Source organism: Fundulus heteroclitus, unplaced genomic scaffold (assembly GCF_011125445.2).
Source record: "Fundulus heteroclitus isolate FHET01 unplaced genomic scaffold, MU-UCD_Fhet_4.1 scaffold_50, whole genome shotgun sequence".
In the NCBI taxonomy this organism is placed as follows: domain Eukaryota; kingdom Metazoa; phylum Chordata; class Actinopteri; order Cyprinodontiformes; family Fundulidae; genus Fundulus; species Fundulus heteroclitus.
This window is the reverse complement of record NW_023396923.1, coordinates 1,411,641-1,438,193: the sequence shown is the minus strand read 5'-3', so window position 1 is coordinate 1,438,193 and position 26,553 is coordinate 1,411,641. Positions and strand designations below refer to the sequence as shown.

General features: G+C 39.8%; 1 protein-coding gene across 1 annotated transcript in view; it reads right to left on the bottom strand.

Annotated features, from left to right (window-relative positions):
• Nucleotides 1-2,049: 2,049 nt before the first annotated feature.
• Nucleotides 2,050-26,553, bottom strand: part of slc13a4 (solute carrier family 13 member 4) — a 47,688-nt gene continuing 23,184 nt past the window's right edge. Inside the window, exons 3-16 of the mRNA XM_012854931.3 lie at nucleotides 22,830-22,966; nucleotides 22,528-22,703; nucleotides 20,570-20,633; nucleotides 19,480-19,519; nucleotides 18,722-18,808; nucleotides 18,439-18,623; nucleotides 7,782-7,901; nucleotides 7,511-7,612; nucleotides 5,765-5,866; nucleotides 5,503-5,612; nucleotides 4,037-4,158; nucleotides 3,723-3,884; nucleotides 2,459-2,596; nucleotides 2,050-2,214 (exon numbers count right to left, since the gene is read on the bottom strand). Of these exons, the coding sequence (XP_012710385.2) occupies nucleotides 2,077-2,214; nucleotides 2,459-2,596; nucleotides 3,723-3,884; nucleotides 4,037-4,158; nucleotides 5,503-5,612; nucleotides 5,765-5,866; nucleotides 7,511-7,612; nucleotides 7,782-7,901; nucleotides 18,439-18,623; nucleotides 18,722-18,808; nucleotides 19,480-19,519; nucleotides 20,570-20,633; nucleotides 22,528-22,703; nucleotides 22,830-22,966 (1,683 nt within the window). The 3' untranslated portion in view covers nucleotides 2,050-2,076. The remainder of the gene's footprint in view (nucleotides 2,215-2,458; nucleotides 2,597-3,722; nucleotides 3,885-4,036; nucleotides 4,159-5,502; nucleotides 5,613-5,764; nucleotides 5,867-7,510; nucleotides 7,613-7,781; nucleotides 7,902-18,438; nucleotides 18,624-18,721; nucleotides 18,809-19,479; nucleotides 19,520-20,569; nucleotides 20,634-22,527; nucleotides 22,704-22,829; nucleotides 22,967-26,553) is intronic.

Sequence of the window (26,553 nt, the reverse complement as noted above, 5' to 3'; positions counted from 1 at the left end):
TGTACAAACCTTTTGACTTTACCACCATAACAGTTATTGTGATTTGATGATTGATTAAACATACTATTGCACAATTCAGTCCCGTATTAACTCCTCCAGTTTCCTTCTGAAATCGTTTTCGGTCAACCAGAGCATGAACAGACTCTAGTGCCTTCCCCATTTTCACTTCCTTCTAGCTTTACACACCAAAGTAGCACAAAAATGAGTCCTTAACTTCCTGCACCTCGTAAACAGTTATTCCAACAACTGAATATTTCCCCACCCAATCTATCATTAACGTTGAGATCATCTGACATTAAGAGACAAAAATCTAAGATTTAAGATCATTTTGCAAAGAATACATGATCGCTACTGAAAAGACTTTACATACTCGTAAGCAGAGAAGACTTTTACAGTGCGTATGATTTAAGAAAGTTAATGAAGCCCTCCTGCTGTGGCAGCATGAGAGCAAGGCACCAATGAGCTTAAAAGGTATGATTCCAGGTCTAAAATAGCTTTAGATCCTTTGACATGATAGTAAGCCTTAATCTGTGTAGTGAATTCAATTTTATCTGTGCATACAAAGAGCATGATGATTTGGTTATAAGTACAGTAGATGGACTACACTCACTGGCTAAAACTGTTAAGATCCAAGCTGAGACTTCAGAAGGAGTTGGACATGCAGACTAGTGGTGGGTGTGGAAAGGATCTGATTTGGAGGAAGCTGGTATGTCTAGAATATGAGGGGATAAATAGTTGCTTCACAAGCCAAACGGGGGTGCTACAGGCAGATGCCTAATTAGTGGACAGTCAAAACGATAAGCTACGGTCACTGAAGTAGTAATTAAACAATTATGTAACATTTCTGGCAGTTAACCTCAATAATAAAAATGGCAGGTTTTTGGATTGTCCATCAAAAGCAGCATCTCTGACGCCCAGAAAAACAGAGCTATTTGGACTATAAAAGGGCACAGAATACTAAATGGTCTAGGTCGGGTTTTTTTAATTTGAGCAGTAGCTTAGCAGCAAATGCTATATAAAGTCATGGATGTTTGCAATCTTCAGCACGTAGCTGTAGTTCAAGGAGCCTCAAAGTTGTTATAACTGTAAATGCAGCTGAGACAGAACATCCTCCAAATCTCCCCCATCAGAGCCTAACGCATGTGTGAACTTCAATAAAACGTTAAACCTGACCAATACCTCACCGTACTTTCTAGAGTCGTAAAAAACACAAATCTCAATGCAGGGTGCGTTTGTCTGCTCGGACATTATTAGCACATAGTAAAGTTAAAAAATGTCGCTATAGTTACGTCTCTACACCAGACGTAGATGATGCCTTGTAGACCTGCTAAAAGGCTTTATGATTGGTTTTGACCGATTGCTGGAAACTCCAGCAACTGCCTGCACCACCTTGCTCAGCTTTTGATCGCTACATTTTTGTTTTCTGCTGCTGTTGTTCTGGATGTACCAATCCATCTAGTTGTATACAATTAGACCCATTTCTTCTGGGTCCTTGACTTTGGGATAAACTGTTTTAGTCAGTAAGTGTATTTATGCAGTACATCCATAGCCCTCTTTTTTATTCCTTCTCTTTTTTATTATAAAATATTTCTAATAACAGTAGATGAATAAACTAAGTCAAAGTTGACCAGTGCAACATGGTCACATGTATAATTGGGTAAGGCAAATATGCAAAAAAAGACATTTCCAAACAGTGGCTAAATAGCTTATTTCTAATGAAACATTTACTAAAGAGTACATAAAATACAGTAAGGCATGGCATCGTTGATTTATGGTGGATTTTTAAAAATCTTTTAGGTCTGTTACATATTAGAAATATCAATAAGAGGGCTTATTTTGTACCAATTTCAATGATTTTGTATGGATTCATTTAAAAGAATTTGCAACAGGTTTTCTCTTGTCTTCTTTTCCGTAAGGCCGCTTCTCTCAGTCTCATTCTGGGGAAGACGATCCTCTTGACTCGGTCATGTTCTTGTTGTCTTCTTCACACAAACTGTTCTCTTTGAGTTCCTTTTCACCCCCCCCCCCCCCCCCCCCCCGCCCCTTTAGTTGGCTCAGGCCCCAGCCTAGTGTTGGTTATAAGCCTCTAGTAACGTTCCTGGCCACTGCCCAGGCAGGGAACTCCGTTAGGTTGAAGAGCGGGACCCCCCAAGTGGTGATGGCTAACATGACCACCGCCACACCGATCAGGTTCACTCCAAAGCCGGCTTTCACCTGGACAGAATGATAAAAAAAAAGATCTAAAAATCAACACATACTCTCACCTGAGAAAACTTAACCAAAAAAGAAGCAAAATAACAGCTTTGAGGAACATACGGTGTTAAAGAAATAAATCAAAATCATTTTCTGATTTTAGATCCAAAAAGACTAATTTGACACAACGCACCCTAGACGTCTTGATGCTGCAGGTGCACAAAGTGTGCGTGTATCTGTGGGCGCGTGAGAGACAGAGACCTACCATGTCACTGATCTGCACGTGGCCGTAACTGAAGACGATGGCGTTGGGGGGGTTCCCCACTGGAAGCATGACCCCAAACGACACGCACATGGTGGAAGGGATCAGAGTGTGGAGGGGGTTGATGAGCAGGGTCTCTGACTGGATCATGGAGTGAAGGAGAACAACATGGATACAGTCAGGGAACATTTAACGGGGAGTGAGGAAAACGCTGTCTGTTGGGAAATTAAATAGAGGGCAGGAGGAGCCACCTGCAAGACTGGAACAAGTTTTAAAATAAAAGAAAATAAGAACAGGGGTGAGACATAAGAAAGTAAGAAAAGCGCTTTAGTATTTTAAACTGAAATCACAACAAACCAAGCAAGAGAGCTCTAAAAAGCTCCCATTTTTCAGGGCAAATCTTTCCTATGAGAAAGATATAACCAATTTTCATACATGGAAAGTAATTATGGCATTTGTTATTTAAAGGTATGGAATTTGGGTTTTACAGAACATTCTCTAGTTTAGCTGTAGAATTTACAGCGTGTAACCTGACATTAAAAAGCTATAACAATACATAAATGATGTCCACTGATTTTTCTTTCTCCTTGGAGGGTAAATCTACCCTGGTGCACGTTAGCCCAGCTCTCCTTTCTATATAAAGCTAATAGTAGAAATTTTGCTGCCATTACCTACCAGTAGTCTTGTACTAAGTTTTTCTCTCCTGTTAAATACTCCTGTTAATACTCTTAGCTCTGTGCCTGTGCGTTTAGCTGTGTCTCTGTTCTTGATAAAGCAATCAATAGGACCACCATGGCTATTGACTATTAGTGGTCTCTGTACTTTTTCTTTACCGCTGAAAGTACTCTAGGCTCAATGCTTCTGTGTTGAATGGTGTCCATTTGCTGGGTACGATGTTGACAGAACTATTACTGACAGTAGCTTTGTAGACTTGCTTTATCTTTGTATGCAAAAGCCCACTAGTTCTATGTTCAGCTGTGTCTCTTACCTACATACAGCTATTGCTAGAGATATTAACTATAGGGTTTCCTTTGCCATAGAATGTACCCTTGGGTCATTGCTTCGATGTTTAGCTGTGTCTCTTCCACACCAATTGACGTGGCTATTGATGTCATTAACTGTGTTTTTGGGTGGAGGAATTCTGATAAAACAGCCCTTGCTCAATGATTCTGCACATTTTCTGAATCTCTTTTCTTTTCTGTTAACAATAACAAGTCAGTGACTTCATGCAATATTTTAGTGGCTTGTGAAGAAGAGGAGGCGATACCAGAGCTGACAGGATGGGCAGGAAGACGGTAAGAGTTGCTGGGTTGGAGGCAAACTCTGTGACTGCTGACACCAGGAGGCAGGCCAGTAGAGTGACTGCCCAGGGAGGAAGACCGCTCATGGGCTCCAGCTGTCTGCCAATCCACACAGACAAGCCCGACACCTACGAGTACAGTATATTGCAGATAAGTCCACAAATGAAGTAATGTCAAGATTAAATATGAACTAAACATCGGGCTGGTAGTATTACAGGATTTTTATGGAAGAATTTGCTTGTACAGCAACACATCATGTAAAGATATGAATACATTTTACCTTGCAACCAGCCGCAAGTGCATATCCTCCTCCTACCAGGATTACAATTTCCCATGGCATTAGTCTCTGGAAATCTTTCCAAGTGATCATGGGGGCAAGTGGATCAGACTCTGAATTGTCATCTGAGGGTACAAAACCAACATAATATAGACAAAAAAAATCTGTGTTTTTCGCCGTAATGTTTGTGACTACGAAGTCTTTGCTGTATATTCTTTATCAAATTCTTGTACATTGTAATTTAAAACCGCTTGATGGATGAATTTATTCAAAATAAGTGGAGATTGTTAATTTCAATAGAACATGTACAATATATTTAAATAGGTATTGGCCTTGGAAATTTGCTAAGTAAAGCAGAATTTGGCATAACCCTGACCACTAGAGGACAGCAAAGTGCTTCTGGGATAATTGTTTTGTTTGTTGTTGTTGCACCAATCAGCATTAGTGGAGTGGTATATGTCTGTGTTGGTCTAAGGCAAACATGTAACAACCGTCTATGAGGGTAAGGCCTGTTTATCTGTCATGAAACAAATAGATGGTTAAATATTTTTCAGAAAATGCATGATTTTTCTATGTTTAAAGTAAGCCCAGTGCCCATATAATCAGCAAGATTCCCAACATAAAGGCTGAAATGCCATTGTCACACCAGTAGGTGGACGCATTAATCCAACAGACACATCAACTAGTGCAGGGGTGTCCAGCTCCAATCCTCGAGAGCCGGTGTCCTGAAACTTTTAGAGGTTTCCCTGGCCCCACATGCCTGAATCAAATCGCACAATTAGCTCCTCAGTATGCAGTCAGGTTCTTCAGAGTCCTGCTAATGAACTGATTATTTGACTCAGGCGTGTCAGACCAGGGACACATCTAAAGGTTGCAGGACACCGGCTCTCGAGGACTGGAGCTGGACGCCCCTGAACTAGTGAAAAGGCACCATGTACCATTTCCTCTCTGTCAAGAACCTGTTTAGCACGTTTTAGGTTTCACAGTCTTGGCAAAACAAGACAGGTTTTCTGTGTAATGTTTCTCAAAACTACCATATACGCAGTATTTATTGCAAAATCTATGTTTTTTACTTAATTTCGACTTTTCAATAAACAATTTGGACTGAAGGTTGTATCACAAACCTTCGATACAGTTGGGCTTGAGTAGACCTGAGATATTTTTTATCTTCTTCTATAGATGAAGATTTCTATATCTAAATTCAAGAGGGAAAAAATAAAAAACTACACAATTTGTAGCTAAAATACAAACCCAAATCTTGATTTAACTTCACTTTTTTGTGAAACGGCATTATTTACAAGCAGCTTTATTTTGTAGCAAAGAATCTTGGGATAACCTGTACTCCATTATACCATTATACCCCCCTTGACTATACTGTTAGTCTGATCATCCCTGTAGATATCCAAAGGGCTGCAGATTGTTTAATGTGTTCAATCTTACGGCCATCAGTGTCCAAATGAAGATCTGACCTGTGTTTTCGCAGCTGGGCGAGGATGATGAGAAAGGACGTCTAGCAGGGATGAGGAAGAGCAGGAAGCCCAGGAGGACAGACACAGTTGCATCAGTCCTGTAGCCCTTCCTGGGAACAAAAGAAAAAGATACATGAAATCCATGGTATCCTGCAATGGGGCCAGTTAGATTATTTTGTTACTGCAACACAGACAGTAAAGCTACAAATAACTGGCACAGACAAAGTGTTTGCGAGTGTCTTGCGACATCATAAGTGCTTACTTTTCAAAGAGTGACGTCCAGCCGGGCACGAAGCCGGGCTCTCTGGTGAACCACAGCAGAGTCATAAGGATGAAGAAAATACCCGTCACCACTTCTGGGTAGCTGGGACAAAGCCACAGAAGCACATTAGAGACCATTACAGGCATGACATCACTATTGTGCATCTTAGTTATGTCTGGATGTGACCTTGGACATGTTGTATATTGCCTAGCAAAAATATGAACACCCCTTTTTCTTAAATGTATAATTTTTGGGATTTTATTTCAAAGACTAACCAAAAGTAATGCATGAAAATGCAAAAAGAAAAAAAATCCACATACCAATCTGAAAAGTGTGGAGTACATTTGTATTCTGACCACTTTTGTCTGAAACTTTAAATAAAATCTAGCGCAGGGTCACCAACCTTTATTAAACAGAGACCTATTGTACTTCATCGGTACTGTGTCATATAAAGGGCTACCTTGGGCTACGTTTGAACAACAAGACTCAAAGCTCACATTAACTTCACGTAATCTAAAAATGTTTTTAATGCTATTGACTTTTTTAAATCCATGTAAACACAAGTATTATTAAAAAGAAGAGCAAGTGAATAAAAATGCATTTAAATGCAGCTCACTGGTAGGTTGTGCTATTTCTTGAACAGGCTTGTGGGCACCACATATGGTCCTTGGGGGCTACCTGGTGCCCACGGGCACCATGTTGGTGACCCCTGATCTAGCTCAACAAGCTGCCATCAGATGACTCCAAATTAGCAAAGCGATTCCTGTGAAAGCCCCAGAGGTTTGCTAGAGAATATTAGTGAACCAACAGCAACGCTAATATCAAGGAACGCGCTGGGAAATGTTCTAGAGAGGTTGAAAGCGGGGTTAGGTTCTAAAATAATATCTCAAGGTCTGAAACAGAGCTTTGTTCAGGCCCTCATCTAAAAAGTAAAGAGTATGGCACTGCACTCCCTGCACTGATTTTATGGAGCCCATGACTCATCCGTCACAGGTGGTTGATGCAGATGGAGAGAATTAGGGCAAACATTATTACAGAAAATAAAATCTTCTTATGGTGAGATATGTTCAACTGAAAATTTACATAAATGTGTGTTCTTTTAATAACCACACTTTTTGCCTTCTGTATAATTTCATAGTAAATAGGACCGCACCTATCCAGTGAGTTTTAGTCAGAAGCCGACTCTAGTGCAGCCAAATCTGATTTTAATGAATTAATTAAATTTGACCCAAATTGTGTTCTTATTGTTGAGTACTTTTTTTTCATTGCAAACTGGATGACTTGCTTTTAATAAGGAAAACATGCAAAAGCTGTTTTAATATTTTAGTCGAAAATGATAGACACATCCTTTTCCAACAGTAAAAAAGACTAATTTATTTGGTGAATTTCAATAATGCACATTTGACTTGTCAATTTTGGCCCTCAAGAGAAAAAGTCTGTACTGCCTTGTTTAAATCAAAGTATATTTATGTATTAGAATGGCCCAGTCAAAGTCCAGACCTGAGTCCAATGGTAAGTCTGAACAATTATTCAGAACCTCTCCATCCAATCTGACTAAGCTTGTGTTCCAAAAAAAAATTTCCTTTAATTTTAAATTTCTAAACGACTTTATGTTGAGGCATCAAATAACATCCCAACAGAGACACGGTAGTAACAAAATGTAAAAAAAAAAAAAAAAGATAAAAGGCGTATAAAATGTTTTCCAGCCCAAATGTGAGATGAGCCCTGTGAAGTCTCGCCAGTCACCTGATAGGCCCCAGCTTTGCGTACTCCTCCTGGATCCTTTGCTCTGACATCATTTCTCTCCTGGTCTTGCGTTTCTTACTCAGCGAGCACGTCTCTCTGAAGCTGAGGACAGAGACAGCAACAACTTCAGCGCGAGCACTGAGCAGTGCCAGCTCCACACAAACCAAGGGATTATCACATAATGATAAGAGGTGAATGTGAGCAAAAGCGAGGACGACCACATTAATCACACACCAGGATGTGACCATGAGCAGAAAAAAAGGACACTCACTTGCATCCAAGGAAGAGGAAGTGCAGCCACAGCCAGGTGAGGACGAGCATAATGATGGCAATAGGGAAGCTGAAGATGAACCAGGTGCCAAAGTTGATCACCTTCGCGTCCGGATATCGACTAGAAAAGGAAACATCCGGACAGAGGGACAGGGAGAGTTACTCCACTGCATATGGCTGCTGCAGGATGGGGTTGCTTCTTGGGAAAAAAAGGATCTTTTAGTGGATAAAAAAAACTACTCGGATCACATGAACATTTGAGAAGAGCCACATGAGCCATTGTGTCAGCTGAAATGACGGAACACTGCTACCAATTGCACCAGTTTCACTGAGAAAAGTCAAATCCTAAAATAACCTTCAAACCCCAATAATTCCTTAACCCTGCCACGGCCTCATGTTTGCTTTGAATGACAGCTGTAGTCATTCCCACTGCCTAATCTGTGCACCAACAGCTTTCAGTCTCTACAGTCTACACAGATAACAGCTGGAGTCAGTGTGAGTGCCGCTGCCCTGTAAAATCCTATAGGCAACCACAGCTTTTTTTTTCCTTCAGCAAAGTATATTTGAGGGTTTTTTTTTTTAAACAGAAACAAGACAGCAAACCCTCAAAAACAGGAAATAACACAAGGAGGAAAACAAACAAAAAAAATATGATCCAGGTGACAAGGAAAAAAACATACTTATAGTCACACAAAGCAAAATAAAAGAGAAACAAAACCAAAAAAGTCCACTGTGGTTATCCAAAAGACATTCAAGAAGAAAATAAATCTTATTCAGAGTCAAAATGCAAAGCTGGTTCTACATGGGAGATAAATGGATGCCATGTCAAATCAAACTTAGTCACTGATCCATTCAGTGTGAATCTCATTTTTTCAATTTAAAAAACAAAACATAACATCACATCATATATACATCTTCCAAATGAAGGGGGCGGTCGTTTTTCGATTTAAAAGAATAAGCCGATGTGCCAGAAGGGAGTAGTAAGCCATACAGTTCAATTTCGGCTTACTGAGGGAAATATTGTTTACTGATAAACCAGAGTCCAATGAAAGGGCAAGGGTGAATGGTAGCTCCAGAAACTGCTGAATTAACGTAAAAAATTTAAGACCAGAATGCCATTAGGCTTGGACATGACCAAAATGTGTGTGGTAGAGAGTAGAGAGTAGCAGGTGTTTGTTTACACCTATCGCAAACCGGATTAACATCAGGAATGATCTTTGACAGTTTAACCTTAGACAAATGGAGCCTATGTACAATCTTAAATTTAATAAGCTTATGCCTTGCACAGGCGGATGAAGAATGAATCCTTTGATGTATGTCAGACCATTGTTCATCAGTTATATTTGTATCCATATATTTTTCCCCCAGTTATCTTTTATCATTGATTATGAAGGGCCCTCCATTTCAAATATTTTAGAGTATAGTTGTTATCAAGAATTAAATCAAGTGGTGACTTTAGTGGTATCGGGGGCAACTAAACAAACTGACTCTTTATGAATTGCCTGACTTGTAAATATCTGAAAACGTTATGTGCAGGTAAAGAGAATTCTTCTCTGACCTGATTAAAAGACATCAAAATGTCAATTTGGAATGACGTGTCCTATCACCAGCACAATAAACCTTTTATGTTTGCAGCCCAATAATACATTTTAAAATTTGGTAAGGCCATCCCACCATCTATTTTAGATCTTTGCAAGAACAATTTCCTGATCCTTAGTGCCTTATTGTTCCAGATAAAAGATGAAATGAGACGATCAAGCTTTGAAAATAATGTTTTTGTAAGGAAGCAGGGGATACATTGAAACAAAAACAAGAACCTGGGAACAATTGAAATTTTAATTATGCTAATTCTCCTGCCGGACACTCTCAACAAGTGAAGTGAAATCAGCCTTAAAACGATGGGAGTGAAACTTGGTAATGCACACGCCAAGATAATTAAACTTATCATTTGTCACTTTGAAAGGTAGAGAGTAAAGTTGGAGTTGACCAGCAACCTTAGTAATGGACAAGAGCTCGCTCTTGTCAAGATTCAGTTTATATCCTGAAAAATTACCAAAAACTTAAAGGATATTAAGAATCTCTGAAATAGATGTGAGATGATCTGATACATACAAGAGGACATCGTGCCATATAAAGAGATTTTATGTTCCTGGTTGTTTCTGAAGATCCTTTTAATGTCAGTACACTGTCTAATAGTAGCAGCTAAGGGCTCCATCACCAAGGCAAAAAGTAAAGGGGACAATGGACAGCTATGTCTAGTCTCATGTTGGAGAAGAAAATATGGTGAGTAAGTGTCATTGGTTCTAATAGAAGCCAAAGGGGAAGAATACAACAATTTGGGGATAAAGGTTTCCCCAAACCCAAACTGCTTAAGAACATAAAACAAATAATTCCATTGAACACGATCAAATGCTTTCTCAGCATCCGAGGCCAGAAGCGCCTCTGGATTTTGAGAGGAGGATGATGTGTAAAGTATATTGAAAACACATCTGATGTTAAAAAATAAATGTCTTTTCTTTATAAATCCAGTCTGATCGGATGAAATAAGACTGGGCAAAACAGATTCAAGAGGAAGAGCTAGCACCTTAGCCAGTATTTTCACATCAACGTTAAGAAGACTAATTGGGCGGTAAGAGGAGCAGCTATGAGGATCTTTGCTTTTTTTTAGGAGAAGGGATATAGATGCCTGGTGCAGTGTTTGTTGGAGACACTGGGAGTTTAAACTGTCTTTGAATATATATTTGAGTAAGGGGCCTGATTTCCCAGAGAACTCAGCTTGAAAGCCGTCTTTCCCACTTTGCATACATGAAATGGCATGATTAATTTCCTGCAAAGAGATGGGGTTATCCAAAGATTCCCTAAACTTATCTTCCATAGTGGGAATATTCAGCCCTTCAAAAAACTATTCATCAGCCTCAGATTAGTAGGAGGTTCACAAGTATATAAATTGGAATAAAACTCACAAAACCGTTTATTATCATCCTCTGGGTCTGATAGCAGTCCTGACTCGGATTCAGTTTGATCTATTACATGAGTAGTGGTAATGTGCCCAAGACTGTAAGTAAGAGCCTTGCTTGGTTTCTCTCATATTCATTTAACCTATGTTAAGATTTCAGCATGGCTCATTCAGCCCGGCCAGATGAAAGCATGTCAAATTTAGCCTGTAAGAAAACACAGTGTTTAAGCAATTCTGGGGATGGGTCTATTGCATAGGCATTGTCTACATCTGAGATGTGATCAAGTAGTTCTACTTGTCTGGCCCTTTGCAATTTATGAATCGATGCATTAAGGGAAATATTCTGCCCCCTCAAGTAGGCCTTTAGGGTCTCCCAAAGCAGGGATGGGGAAGTCTCATTATTTAAATTAGTTGGCAAAAATACATGTCTATGTGCGTATTAACAGAAGTAACAAAGCATTCATCTGACAAAAGAAGAGAATTGAACCGCCATCTGAATTTGTTTGGTTTATGGTTGGGTAGGTTTAAAATCAGTATCACAGGAGCGTGGTCAAATATAACCATACTACTGTAATCACATGACTTTACAACAGACAGTAACATTTTATGTATGAAAAAATAATCTATGTGTGAATAGGTGTGATGCACAGATGAGAAAAAGGAGTATTCTTTATTTGTGGGATTAAAAACTCTCCATGGGTCAATCAAAGCACAGGACTGCAAAAAGACTGCAGAGTAATACAGAGCAATACATCCAGACCCCTATATATGTGTCTCAGAAGGGAAAGCTATATCTGTTTTTAAGAACTTAAGGTAGGCTAAGACATTGGATGGCTTGATTGGATGGTTCAGACCTTTCACATTCCAATTGGTAAACTTAATTGACTGCCCGCTCCCAAGGCAAAGACTATTTAAACTAACCATGCATGATGGTGTAAATGATATCAAACCGGCATGGCATCCAGTCTTAAAGGATCCAAGTCTGACTCTGATAAAGACCGCAAATGAAATAACATAAAACCATGGTGGGACCAAACAGAAAACAAGACTTTCAAATGAAAAAATAAAAAAACTCTTGAAAAAAACTTCTCCAAGTCCAAGCACTTCCCAGTCAAGTTGCACACTTTTAATTTCAGACATTCCACTGTAATTTCAAGAGTCATTAGTGTTGAGGTCCACTCGGTGGTAACTTGCTCGAGGTCATCAACATGCTTAGCACACTGTGAATTAACAGCCTGCAGGGAGCCGACAGTAGTGTGCAACGGATCTGAGGTTTTTAATCAAGGTGGGTGATATTATGAGCAGTTCAAATCCAAATCCACATGGGAATGACTCCATGTGAGGACAATGAAAGTTTTTGAACTGCCTTACCAGACTTCAGAATTTGCAATGACTTAAAATCTGTGGAGTCACGTGAAGAGGGCTGTGGACAAGAGTTGTCCTCACAATCTGATAGATTTAGAGAACTTTAGCAAAGTAGACCGCAGGCAAATATAACCAAATAAATGTGTGGTTCAACAGAATTTTAGTTTAAGACTGTAAAGACTTATGTAACAAGGTTATTGTTATTTTACATCACATATATACAGCCTTTTAACTAGGGGTTTTGCACACTTTGGAAAGCAACTGCACACTCTAGATATCCAAACCACTCAAGTCCTCTTCTTAGCAAACGGTAACTTTCTCAAAATATTCTCATTTGCCCAAAAGTTACACGTCCACTTTTTTTTTGCCGTTTTTCTCTTTCTCCACACCTCCTTAGTTGACTGCCACTCCTAAGAAGTATATTCTTAGGATTACGTCTACCACACACACACACGCACACACACACACACACACACACACACACACACACACACACACACACACACACACACACACACACACACACACACACATCCTTGTTTTAAATGCAGAGTAAGGACCGTTCATCATTTTCAACCTCTCTATGGCCTCATCCTGACCCTAAATCTTTACCAGTATATATCTAACCTTAACCATAGCCTAGACCTAATTGACACCATAGTCTCAAACCTAACCCCTAACTCAAAAAGAAATGAGGAACAAACAAATCCAAGTGCTCACTTTGGTTGTAAAATGTGCAAAAATGGACTCACTCAGCAGCAAGTGCAAGAACACACACACACACACACTAAAAATCTGACCTTTGCCCACTAAGCTGTGACATGAAGGAGGCCATTCTGTGAGGCTTAAAACACTGGCTGGAGAAAATCGGCTCTACTTGCGCTGTACAGGCTGATTAGTTTGATTTAAGACCCTATGAGGCCCCCGGATACTGATTTCACACATTGTTAAATCACAGCAACATGGTCTCCAAGACAAGTTGTGCATGTGCTCAAAAATCAGACCTAGAGAGGATGCCTTTGGTCATCATAAGCTACTTGTAAACCAATATATTACTATGACTGTCACAGTACTTCTGTTTTGTTTTTGTTTTTTGAGAAAAAAGATTAGGCTTTCAAGCAAAAAACACTCCAGGTGGGGGTTTGATGTGAAACCAAAGATAAATGTGAAGAAAAGCATGTCTTTAATACAATGATGGATGTGTGATGTTGCGGGCATGTTTAGCTTTCAAAGGCCCGGGAACCTTGACAGGGTGCAATGCAAAATAAACTCTTTGAAATGTCACACCATTATGTGTAAATATCTGGTAGCCTCAGAGTGAAAACTGAGAATGGATTATTGTTTTGCTCTCTCAATGGAATAAATAATAGAAAACATTTGGCCTAAAACAATTATCCTGTGATTTATGCTCCATTCTAGCCGCTTTTAAAAACGCTGCTTTGTAATGTCACACAACTTCACGGTAATGAGTCCTACAAGGTTCTTCATTACTCCATCACAATATTGAATATCTACCTGTTGAATCGTGGGAGACAAAAATGCCATCGCTGCCTTTTCACCAAATCAGCCTACCAGGGATGTTGCGGTCATTCTAAAAAATTCTGCCAAGTTGGTACCAGAGCTTCATATGCCATGAATACCATAAATGGGCACCACTGCTACAAAACTGACACTGCTGTAACTCAAATACTGTAGCAATTTCACAACACTTCATTTATTCTCCTCCTAGCTTACACTTCCCTCACATTGTCATGAAGGACGCGTGGGGTGATTTCAGCTAAAAATCATCTAACCATTTGGAAGCACCCATAGTGCATTGACTTTTTATTAAAAAGTCAATTAGTGAGGAGATAAAGTTGGACAAGAAATGTAGCTAGTCATGATACCACAAAACATTGAATTCCACAACACTGATCCCAGTTTACGCCCCACATTCAGAACATACTTAAAAAAAGGGATGGACGGTCAGTCGGCAGGTAGTCTAAAATAATGTATTCCAGGTGTTACCAGTTTGCCTATGTATCATGCTTGTCCCAATCTAAGTTAGTCCTAACACTAAAAACATTATACTACCTTTTAGTCGCACATTTAGAATGAAGATTTCATAAATCTCAAATTGTGTTTTAAAGATGCTATGTAAAGTGTCCAATAATAGAGTTCACATTTGACCAGTTTACAGATTTAAGATTCTAAACAATGTCTACAAATTTTCAAATCTATTTTCAAATCTTGTACAAAAAACAGTGAATAATCAAAATCTGTCATTGGGTTAATGTGACCCAGGTTACGTCTATTAGATCATTTAAGATTAAAGATCAACATTTCATTCTTTTGTTGCCGGTTAGATTAACTGTGTGAAAAATATCTGCTCATTTTCAATATTTTGCTTGTTTTTGCAGATAAACTTCCAATGTTGATTTCCAAAACATCCACCAGCAGGTTTCTGGTAATTGCCCACCTTCTCTCCTCATCTGGACTTAAAGGTAGAGTCTGCAATTTTTCAGAAGTTTCCCCAAGTCTCTTTTTGAATAACTGCGCATGGACAAGACAGTCTTACCTGCTCTTCCGCTTAGGGTTGCCAACTATCCCATGTTAGCGGGACGTCCCGTATTTTGAGCCAAATTTAATTTTCCTGGTTTTGACACTCATTTTCTCGTGTTTTGACTGCAGCCTGCAGCTTGTATACAAACACTAGATGGCACTCCACACCTTACTTCCCTAGACTTTCATAGGCAAGTGTCATTGAAGCCTGGCCAGCCAAACTCAGTTTTGCATTCGCTTTGTTATACAGCAAACTGAGTCTAGTACTGCTCCCATAGAGCCCTTTTTTCTGATACCAACCAATCACAGGCATGGGCGGGCTTTATATGTTGAGTGACGTGCAGCGCCCAAGAATCCCTCAGCCAAAAAAAACAAGATGGCTGACGCTATGGCGGCATTTGTTTGCTAGTGTGCTCTCTTCTGTTTTAAAAAGACAAGGGTAATGTGGGACTTTTTTTCAAAATAATTTGTCGCTCGCCACATTGAGAAATGTTGACAATGGAAGTCTGATTGTGCCTTTTTTACGTCACGTCCGCAGTTTCTTTTACTTTACATCTTTTAACCCCGCCACAGAAAATGCCCTCTATGGGAGCAGTTCCAGATTAACTTCAGCCGTATCGAAGCGAGACTAAAGTCAGTCTGACAAGGCCATGCCAATCGAAGCATGCAAGGACCGGTGCTGCTTTGCATCTCCGACAGCTGGGAAGGGAGATAAGATTACATCAAATTGTTACATTTAGAACAGCCCAATGCGCATGTGCCACAGGCATATTAGATTTATACAAACAGTGAGCAGTAAAGCTTGAATAATTTACTTGTATGAGTCAAATACAGAACAGGTCTGACACAAAAACAAAACAGCTGCATTGGTATCTACCAAAGTGACATGCGACATGATGAATCGTGGCCAGATGAAAGGAGTTTTTTCCACTGATTTTCCAAAACCCTGGAGGATTGCCAAGAAATGTCAGTGTTGGATACGAGCTTGTAACTGAGAGGACTTTACTATGGAATCTGACCAAAAACACCTATGTGCTCTCTACATTTCCTAGGTGGCAAGGAGCCAACACTTGTCCAGAAACCAGTGACTTTTATTTGGTTAGAAGTGCTCTCTGTATTAGTGTGGTGGTTTGCTTGTTGGGCTTGTTTCCCTAATATGCATGTATATATGTGTGTGTGTGTGTGTGTGTGTGTGTGTGTGTGTGTGTGTGTGTGTGTGTGTGTGTGTGTGATGGGATCTTAGTGTCTGATTATTGCTATTAGATGATTGACTTTGCAACTTTAGAAAAGAAGCTGTATTTAAGTCTATTTTTGCAATAAGCTCTATAATAATTTAAAACACAGGCCTGTAATAACAAAAAAAATTCTTAGCATTAGCTGTAATTCTATGTGGATTCAGCGAATTTCTTCCTCATGTTTGATCCGTTGTGCGACAGGAGATTTCTAATACTGCTTTCTTTCCGCTCATTTTGAGGCCTCTACATTTCAACCAACATTAAAGCTTTGCTGCACTGGGTTTCTCAAGTAAAGCATGTTGAAATGAAGCTCTCCGGGCGTTGTCATCTACTAAAATGATTGGTATTGTGTTGTTGCCGTATTCTATAGGTGCAGAGTTGGCAACCTTACTTCTGCTCCTTAAGGGGATTGCATAAAATAATCTCCCAAATCTACTCTGGTCCTATTCCTTTCTACTGAGGCTTTCCTCTTCATCTCATAAACTTGTACGTGGTTCACGTCTTGCAACTCTCAGCCATGTTCAAAGTATATGGTGTGTGCAGTGGAGCTACAATGAACGGCTAACACCAAAGCTAACCGCTAAGCTAACCGGATACATAAACAGTAGAATAGCCAACAGGCGGAAACTAACAAGGAAAAAGCACGCACACTGCCCTTACGTGATGTCAGAATGAATGGCATGTGGGACAACCAATAGATAGGGCGATTCCCGTGGAACTTGAGGGACAGAGGGGGATGAGAGCATAACCAAAACTCCCTGCCATTCGGACCGAACGGTAGGAATTGGTCAAAGTTTTTTCTCTGTCAGAGATCTAAAATTAGATCTCTCTCAGATGTTTTTAACCTCCTTTTTCTGAATACATAATGTATTGACTACTTTCAGGATGGAAGGACCATTTCACCCAGTATAACAAAAACTGTTTCTGAACAGGATTACCAACTACAGCTTTAAGCATAGCTCTCAACTCTCACGCATTGACCGTGTGACACACGCATTTCACTAACTCCACACGCTCACACGCAACACATGGAATTTCTCACGCATAAAAATCCCAAAGCCCCTCTGGGCTGCGGACGACAAAACTCCGCCTTCTGCTGAGCTGTTTGGGCTTCTTTCACAGCTTGTGGCCATCAGTAATTCCTGCTGCAGTTCGTGTTAACAGAGCAGCAGGAAGAGTGATCATAGTTATGAATAATCTTAGTCTTAACAGTGGTGAAAGTAAGCCGGTAAGGTCCTGTACCGCGTACACAGGAGGAGAGGGGGCGGAGCTGCTGCCAGATGACCGGTTCATTCAGAACCAGTAATGGCTGCACACTGGATAATAAAACAGTTCTGCTATCCAGATGCAGTTTAAAAAGCCACTTAGTCTGTTTATAAGTTTCGTTTTTATTAATTCTGCATTTTTTAACTACATGCACCGTATTTCTGTGCCTCAGCGCTTGCTCCTCTCCCCCCCCCCCCCTTTCCCTCGGAGCAGGTGCTTTTATCACCGCTCACCATTCAAAACGTGAATCACTACGTTTAATGTCCTCACATCGGTAGCAACGTGTGCCAGTTAAAGTCAATAGGAGAGTTGTAGCTGTGTTTTATGCTCTTTTGTTTTTAACAACATAGAATCTGTGGCGCTTCGGTGGGCGTGCTGCCTCGCGCTTTAATTCAGGTGCGCACTTTTAAGGGTCATTTTAAAGAACTTGTAACATCAGGGGCTTCATCTTAGACCTGTCAGTACCCCTGTTCCCTTTATAGGAGCCCTTTACAGTAATTATGCATTTTCCCCACTTCTTTATCCGTCGCACGCAGCGCACGGAGGTAAAATCCCCCCACCTCACCGCCCAGAGCGCACTGACGAGAGCAATAGAGATTTGTCTGGTCAGCGCGGCGACTGACTGAGAAACCTGCCGCTGTGAAAGGTGATGAGAATGTTATAAACTGTAACAGTCTAGAAGTGCATTGAGCTGAAAGGAGGGAGACATCAGCAGCTGGATCGTGCGTAAAGACGCAGCGTGAACCTCTGTGTGCTTCAGTGTTGCTGCTGAGGGGATCATAAAGGCTTGATGAAACTCAGCCTGATTCACCAATCAGGTTATAGATCTACAATGATAAACAACCCATAGATGAATGTGTAACAGTGTAATAATTCGTTCAATAACTTAAAACTACTTAATTTTATTGAGTATTATTTGAACAATTGTGTATTTTTTTATGTCTTAATCCATTAACTGAACAATAAAGTATTAATACGTCTCTTTCTCTTTTTAACACAAGTAATACATGTCTACTTCAATGTCTGGTGGGATAAAAATGAGATGGAGATGACTCCACCGGCTCTTCCAGGGTCAGGTTAGCCACGCCCCCAAACAAGCCCCGCCCCCAAATTAGCATAATCTCACTCTTAACTTTTGATAAAAGTTGAGAGGTCTGGCTTTAAGTGAACAGTATTTGGGCGATTAGGAACCTGACTGACAGGTTCCTAATCTGTCAGTAGGTCGTTAATTTAGCCTCTGAATATGAAAATTTCCAACAGACAGTGCAAACAGTATAAACGGAACGTGGACCTACGTGTTAAACTGCTCTGCAAAGATTAGGTTGGTCGACGTGCCAGTGATGGTGATAAGTCCTCCGATGGTTGCTGCGTACGTGATGCTCAGCGACAGACATTTACAGATCATATGATCCCTCTTTGTGGGATATTGGGAGTCTCTCCTAGCCTTCACCCGCTTCACATTTGGAATCTCTATGGCAACCTAAACAGGAAATAGAGGAATGCTCTGATTCAATTTCACATTGCAACTTTCATGAAGCCTCTAAGAAAGTTTAAAGAAGCTATATATATAAGGCCAACCTGCGGTAGGTGTCCGTTGGTTTGTCTAACAAACGTCTTGTTCAAGACGGGCTGAAGACCGAAGCCGTTCACCTCACCTGCCTCTCCCTAAGAACGAAAGAAAACCACAAGGAGAAAGATAGACTTCACCAACATGTAGCTTATTATTTGTATTTTTTTATTTGTTGACTATTTTGTATTTCTCATGTTTTGTCACATTTCAACCAAAAACCAATAAGTGATAAACACAAAGTAGAGCATCGTTGGGAAGTGGAAGGAAAAGGATGCATGATTTGTTAAATTCTTTAAATAAAAGTGTGGAACGCATTTGTATTCAGGCAAATTTACTGCAATCCAGGTCATCCATCGTCTTTAGAAGACACCCCATTAGTAAGTAGTATACATCTATCTGTATTTTTCTAGTGAAAACCACATCCTGAAGCTCAAGATGATATCAGACAGGTCAGGGGGTAAAGCAGGTTGATGTTAGAAAACAATACCCTAAACTTTAATCTTCTCAAAGAGAATTGCACCATCATAAAAAACAGTCACCCTGAAGTTGAACTTAGCAGGCTGAACTTAAAGGAAGGTGTTTCTACAAAGTATTGATTCTCAGGGAATTCATGTAAATGCATGGACAAGTTATTAGATTTGTATTTGCCAAGAAGCCCCCCCATCCAAATATAATGAAGTTTGTGTCCGTAATAGGAGGAGAGGTGTGAAACATTTTTCAATGCACTGCATCTCACTAACAGTAATAGAAAAAAACTGTATCTTACCTCTGTGAATGCACAGAGCTCCTGTTTGGTACATTCGTTTCTGAGAGGAGAAACAAATTAAACATTAAACAGAAACAGATATCCGATATCTTGGTTGGGATTTGCAGGAAAAAAAATGCAAAAATATAACAGTACAATGAGAAGGACAGCCAGATTTACTTCTACAACACTATACTTAAATACTAACAGAATTGTTTTATGAGCTATTTAAAAAAAATATGAAGACTAAGATCGTTTGATTTACATTTTTTTAAGTTTAGCTTATTAAACTAATTAAGTTTTATTCTATTTAACATCAGACAACATAAGAAAATCCTAATCAAGTAGCCTCAAATTTTGTCACTGCGAGAGGGGAGCAACATCTTATTGATTAAACTAAATTTAGCCATCTAAGATTTTATAAGTCACTAATACCATTTTACAATAGGAACAAGTACATACACCACATTATTAGACACATTACCCAGGTAGGAAGGAAACAACACAAAACACAAAAAATTGACACGGTCAATAAATATGTCTAGGGCTTTGTTACTTAGAGAGATAACACTAATCAGCAGAAATATGTTAATTCTTAAATGTTACAGGAATTATTTGCCAAAGAATTTGTTAAAACAAATCACAGGTTTATTTGTATAATCAAAACCCTTGTTAAAAGCTCTTCAAGCAAATGCAAAGAGATCAGGTGGCAGCATAAATCATCATAAAAAAATAATGCTTATTATTATGATAGAAAATTGCCTGCAAACAAAAGAGGACAATAGATAAAACATCAAGTAATTTAGGAGGAAAATCTAAATTGCATATTTACTTTGCGCCACACAATATTTATTTTACTATAACTGAACATAAATAAAGCCTTAGATGTGAAAGAAGACTATATTAAATAAAACCGAGAGGGAAAATACAGAGATGCAATGCAACACAATCAATAAAGAGGCCAAATTATGCTTCCCATATAAAATACAAAGTGAATTATGGTAGACAAACATTTTGAAAATTAAAAGAAGAAAAGGGGAATTAATAAGGAAAAGGGAGAAATAAAGAGCACAGAATTTGTACCATGTAAAATAAGTGCATTCACACTTACTGTTCATTTTGATAGAGCAGCTCTAGTTGGTTCTTATCCAGGTTCTCCTCTTTAGTAGAAATAGCTGCAATATGAAAATATGGACAACTTAATCAAAAGGTTTCCCTGCACAATATTTAGTTACATACAGTTAGCAAAGTATTTCTCTGTTGTGTGATATTCTTTTTTGTTGGTATTTGTAAATCATTGTTACTTGTCATAAATAATCAGTATATACATACATATACGTTTAAAAATGTATGTGTGGTTTTATACCTGTGCATATAATACTAGCAGTTGATGGAGGTTTATTTAGTGGAGGAATAAGGGAAAAAAGAACAAAAAGTTGACCTGTTGACTTGTGATTGTACTATTTTTGGAGTGGAATTCGTTAAGATTTACTTCTTCCCACTCCTTTTCGAGCATCTGCATACATTATGCTGTGTGGACATTTATGTTAATTGTCTATTCTTAATTGTTTTCCTTCTACTTCATTGTGTAGCAATATTCTACTATATCGTCTTTTGTTGTTTTGTTCTTGACATCCTCAATATAAATTAAACTATTTATTCCCACAGAATTTATTTTTGTTTTCCCCACACCTGAATATGACACGTTTCAGATTTTGTTTAATGTATTATTGGACAAAGATAATGTGAGTTATATTGATACAAAAACTAATTTTTAATTGATGATTCCATCTATCAAAGGAAATAAGATATAAAAAAGCATACTCTCAGTACTGTAGAATCAGAATATTACAGAACCTGTCCGACTAACCCAAGTAGGATTAAAGATCCCCCAAAAGCCACACATCTTTCTCCAAGCTTAACTAAATTAAGAACAACAGAGAAGCAAAGTCACTGACATACTGTATATCACTTTGGAAAGAATTACAAAGCCACTTATAAGGCTTTGGATCTCCAGAGAACCACAGGAAGAGCTTGGAACAGCGGAGAACCTTCCCAGGAGTGGCCGGTCTACCATAATTACTCCAAGACTGCATTGATGACTTGACCATGACCTCACAAAAGAACCAGAGAGACATCTAAAGCACTGCTGCCTCACTTTTCTTGTTTACGGTTAGTGTTAGTATTCAATACGAAAAAGAAACTGGGTAAAAATGGCATTCATGGGGATTTCTGAGGCTCAAACCACTGCTGACTAGAAAACAACACTAAGGAACACTTCATACTTGCCAGAAAAATCTTAATGATCCCCAAAACTGACAGGAAAAAAGTGGAACTTTATGGAATATATCATTCTTTTCACATCTGGTTTAACAACAATTCAGACAAAAACACATGACACTCGAGCAATGCGGTAGTAGTGTAATGACCTGGGGCTGCTTCAGGACCTAGAAAACTTAGGTTCTGTCCTAATCGATGGAACCATAATTTGTGCTCTCCGGCCAAAAAATCCAGAAGAATGTCAGGAGATGACCTTAAGGCCAAATGTGCTAGAGTTATTCAGCAGAACAATGATTTAAAGCACACCAGCAAGTCCAGCTCTGAGTGCCTAAAAAAAAAGAAGGTTTTGGAGTAGCCCGGTCGAAGCACGGACTTAAATCTAAATGAGATGCTGCAGAATGACCAGTCAGACCGTTCATGATCCAAAACCCTCCGATGTAACCAAATGAAACTAATTCTGCAATAAAGACACTTGTTGGCAGCTAATGTCAGTTATTAGGTTTAGGGGGCAGTTACTTTTTCACATAGGACCGACCAAGTTGTTGTTGTTTTGTCTCTTATTGAATGAAACCATAATTTTAAACTGCTTTTTGTATTTTATCAGTTTATCTTAGTCTGATATAAAAAATTGTTTAATGATCTAAAACATTTAAGTGGGATTAAAAAAGCAAAAAAAAGCTGTAAGGTTGCAAATACTTTTTCATGACACAGTATACAGCAATAGGCAAACAATCACTTTTACCGACTTTAATTGGAAGTTGAGGGAGGGGAAAGACCCAAACAACCTACCGCTGTCTTCCTCCGGAGAATCTACCGTTTCCGAGTCATGGTGGGAGTCAGCCAGACCGGTGCAGATGAGCTGCTGAAGGACGGCCTCGGCTATTGGCATCACCATGGCAGTGGTTGATGTGTTGCTGAGCCACATGGACAGGAACACTGTGCAGCACATGAAGCCCAGCACCAACCTGGTTGAGAAAAAGGGGCAGGTAGGTCACAAAAACCAAAGATTAAGTAATTTTCTGTGCTTTAGATGGAAATATACAAGTCTTTTGCTAATGCTTTATGTTAAAAAGCATAAGTATATTACTTACATGCCAGGCTTTGCCCCTGCGATCATCACCATGCGTAGAGCGATACGTTTGTGCAGGTTCCACTTCTCTATGGAGGCTGCCAGGCAGATGACTCCCATCAGCAACAGAGTGGTGTCTTTACAGTACTCTGATGCTACCTAAACACACACAAACACAGGGGCAAACATTTTTCATGTTAATTTCACAAGTTGATGCAAGCTGTTAATTTAAGAACTGCTGTATGAAACTGGAGATGGCACAAAATTGCTTTAGGGTAAAAATGTGAAGAAATCTGAGGAATCCTGAAATAACGACAGTGTCTTTCATTGTTTCCCTTATTCCACCAATTGCCTTTCTCTTTGAAGGTCAGCATTTACAATTTGCAGTTGTTCTGGTTAATCTGCTCCACTTGCCACCCATTGTGTTCATGGCACTGTATAAGCCCACAACGCCTTACCTCTGCCCCAATAAAACTAGCCGGATTTTCTCCAGCTGGGCTGTACTACTCAGAAATCACAGGCTTTTTAGGTTGTTTCCTTTCACTACAAGGGCTACCAATAGCACAAATCTTTACAGGGGTTCTGTGGATGGGAAAAATACATAAACCCCTCTAGTGGAGTAATTTGATACGTGGTGGGCTCTCTGTCCAGGGCAGCATCACGCCGTAGGGCAGCAAAGTGCTTGGGGGGTGGGGGTTGTGCTCGGGGCAAGTACTAGAAAATATGGCTGAGAATCAAAGTTACTCACGATGGAGCTAGTTCAGCTAGTTTCAAGGGATCCAGACATGATTCTACATTAATATCTAAAACAGACTAATCCAACTTGAACTAAATCTCAGTGAACAGAACATTTTATAGCAATTTCATTAAATTTTATTTATACAGTGCCAATTCACGACATGTCAAGGCACTTTACAAAGTCAAATTTAATCAAATCATCCAAACCACATATGTCAAAGTCAAGGCACGTGGGCTGAATCAATTATCTGTGGCCCCCTGGATGATATTTAATTACTACTAGAACCGGCCCACAGGCCATAGCCGCCCACTGGCGTTTTGCACTTGTGACCAATATGGCCCCACACCCCGTCTTTGACACAAGGGGGAGCAAGCAACTCAAAAACCCAAACAGCAAAACAATCAAGTCCAAAATGTTTTATTCCAACAAAGCCAATGTAATAGTGGCACAATAAAACCCTTTTTTAAAAGTCCAATGCCCGCATCCCTGATCCTCGGTACTGGGCCGTCTGTTCACCTCCTGGTATTCTGTGCCTGGCGTGCTGATCCCACCTGCCCCTCACTCTGCAGCATGTCTGTCTCTGTCACCTGCAGGATCAGCTTCCCTCTCCTTCCACCAAGGCTTTTTTAATTTTGGCTTCAATCAGCCTCTGCTGACACCTGCGTGCAGCAATTGCGGAGCGCAATTAGCCCAGTGTGCTTGGATTGTTAAAGGGGAAAAACAAAAAACAAAACAATCCAAACATGAAAAGCACAACAAAAACGTTTCATCTCCGACACAATGCTGTCATGATTTGGGTTTTTGTTATTGGTTTATTTTGTACTTCTTTCTATTTTACCGATTCTGTCTTAGGTTTAGGTTCTGTTTTGACTTATGGAATAGTTTGAGTTTTGTTGTGGTTTGCTTTTGTTCTTTATTTTATATTATCAGTCAGGGTTCTGCAAGCTTTTAGTTCAGTTCTGTTCACCTCCCTGTTTTCACCCAATCAGTTTGTCACTCCCCTGTCAGCAGTCACCAACCTATCAGTTCGGTTCTGTCAGTCTCTTCCTTGCCTCTGATTAGTTCCACCTGTTTTCCTGTAATTAGTTTCTACTCAGTTCACCTGCTCACTCCTCTACTTATACCTGCCTCTGTCTCCTGCACTCTGCCAGATCATTGTCTAACTAGCTTTTGGTGAGTTTTGTCCAGCATCCCTATTGTCTGTAGATTTAACCCAACTGCCTTTTTTGACATCTGAGCCAACCTGATACCTGATCCTGATTTTCCTGCTCTGTTTCTGATTTTTCTGCCTGTTTTTGGACTGCCTCTCTGTGTACCGGTTTTTCGGACTGTATTTCTGACCACTGAGTTTTGCCTGCCCCTGTATTGTTTAAGATCGCCTCCATTAAACCTGCTTTTTCATTCACCCTGTTTGTTCGGCCTGAATACTGGGTCCTGAATCAGTCTCTCGTTCATGACAAATGCCCCAGTTACGCATCCAAGCGCGCCCGTGGTGGAGCAGTTAGCGCAAACCATGTTAGGAGGCATTTAGTCCTGGACGCGGTCGGCCCGGGATCGACTCCGACCCGCGGCGCTTTGCCGCCTGTCTTCCCCCCTCTTCCTGTCAGCTCACTGTCAATAAAACGCGTGCCACCAGAGCCGCAAACACAGTAAAAAAAAAAAAAGTTGTTCTTTTTCCTGATCGCTCTCATCAGCGTCACGGGTTAGCTTTGGTGTGAGTGGTTCAAATAGCACGTCGATAAAGATGACAGACAAGTGGCTTTTCCAATCATATGCAAGGATTTTTGATAAGGCCCAGCCTTCAAAAAAGGCAATTCCTATGGATCAGTCCCAGATGGATGTGAGTGGAGCTAGGCGGAGCGACATCCATATGGCTAGGGTCAGGTTAGGATCATGGAGCAGCACAATAATGCATTTTCAGTTTATAATGCATGCACTTTTATTTATGTATTTATCTTGATATTAAGAAACATATTTTGTTTTTAAAAACAATTAAATTAAATCATTTCAATATGTTTTAATAAACATTGAACCAGTCTGGTCCTCGGCTTGTAGCAAATTAATTTTTTGGGCCCTCGGTGTATTTGACTTTGACATCCCTGATCCAGACAAATTGGTCAGAAGGTTTCTTCTTTAAGGAAACCCAGCAGGTTGTATCAAGTCTTAACAAGCAGCATTCACTCCTCCTCAAAGCGTAGAGCTACAATGGACAATCGTCTCCATTGTCCATGGCTTTGCAGCAATCCCTCATATTGAGCATGCATGAAGCGACAGTGGAGATGAAAACTTCCCTTTAACAGGGAGGAAAACTTCCAGCAGAACCAGAACCAGGCTCAGTGTAAAAGGTCATCTGCCTCGACCCACTGGGAGTTAGAGAAAAGAGAGGAAAGACACAAAAAGACACAAAAAAGCATAGAAGCAATATTACTACTGTAAAATTTAACCTTTCAAATGTACTCTACTCATTAAACATTTATGACTAGAAAAGTGTGGAGAGATGCAAAGGCCTACGGCTCTTGATTATCCAGCTCAGACAGGAGCTGTGAAGGCTCATAAGATGCATGAGTAAATGTCTTAAATTGGCTCATGCTTCTAATAGCTAATGTTTTCCTTTCACAATGAGTGTTTTCTTTAATATAAAAGTTGGGAAAAATCCCATAAATGACTATGATTAAAAAAACATACAAAAACAATAAATCTTGTACTTTATACCGTCGGAAAGCCTCTTTATTTACCCTTGAATGGTGTCACGTTTGTTATGAAAAATGCATTCAGCAGGACACACTGGCACAAAAGGCTGGTGACCAGTGTGCGGAGGGGGTGGCTGTGAACAGCTCACCTACTGACTACTGAGACCATTCAGCTATTAGCAGAATGTGCTGTTTGCAATGGCAGAGAGTGTCAGGAATGTTTCTGCATTTCTCTTATAAACGTGGCACCATTCAAAGGGACATAAGCTGACTTTCCAGTGGTTTGAGTGTTATTGCAAGAGAAGAATCGTCCAAAC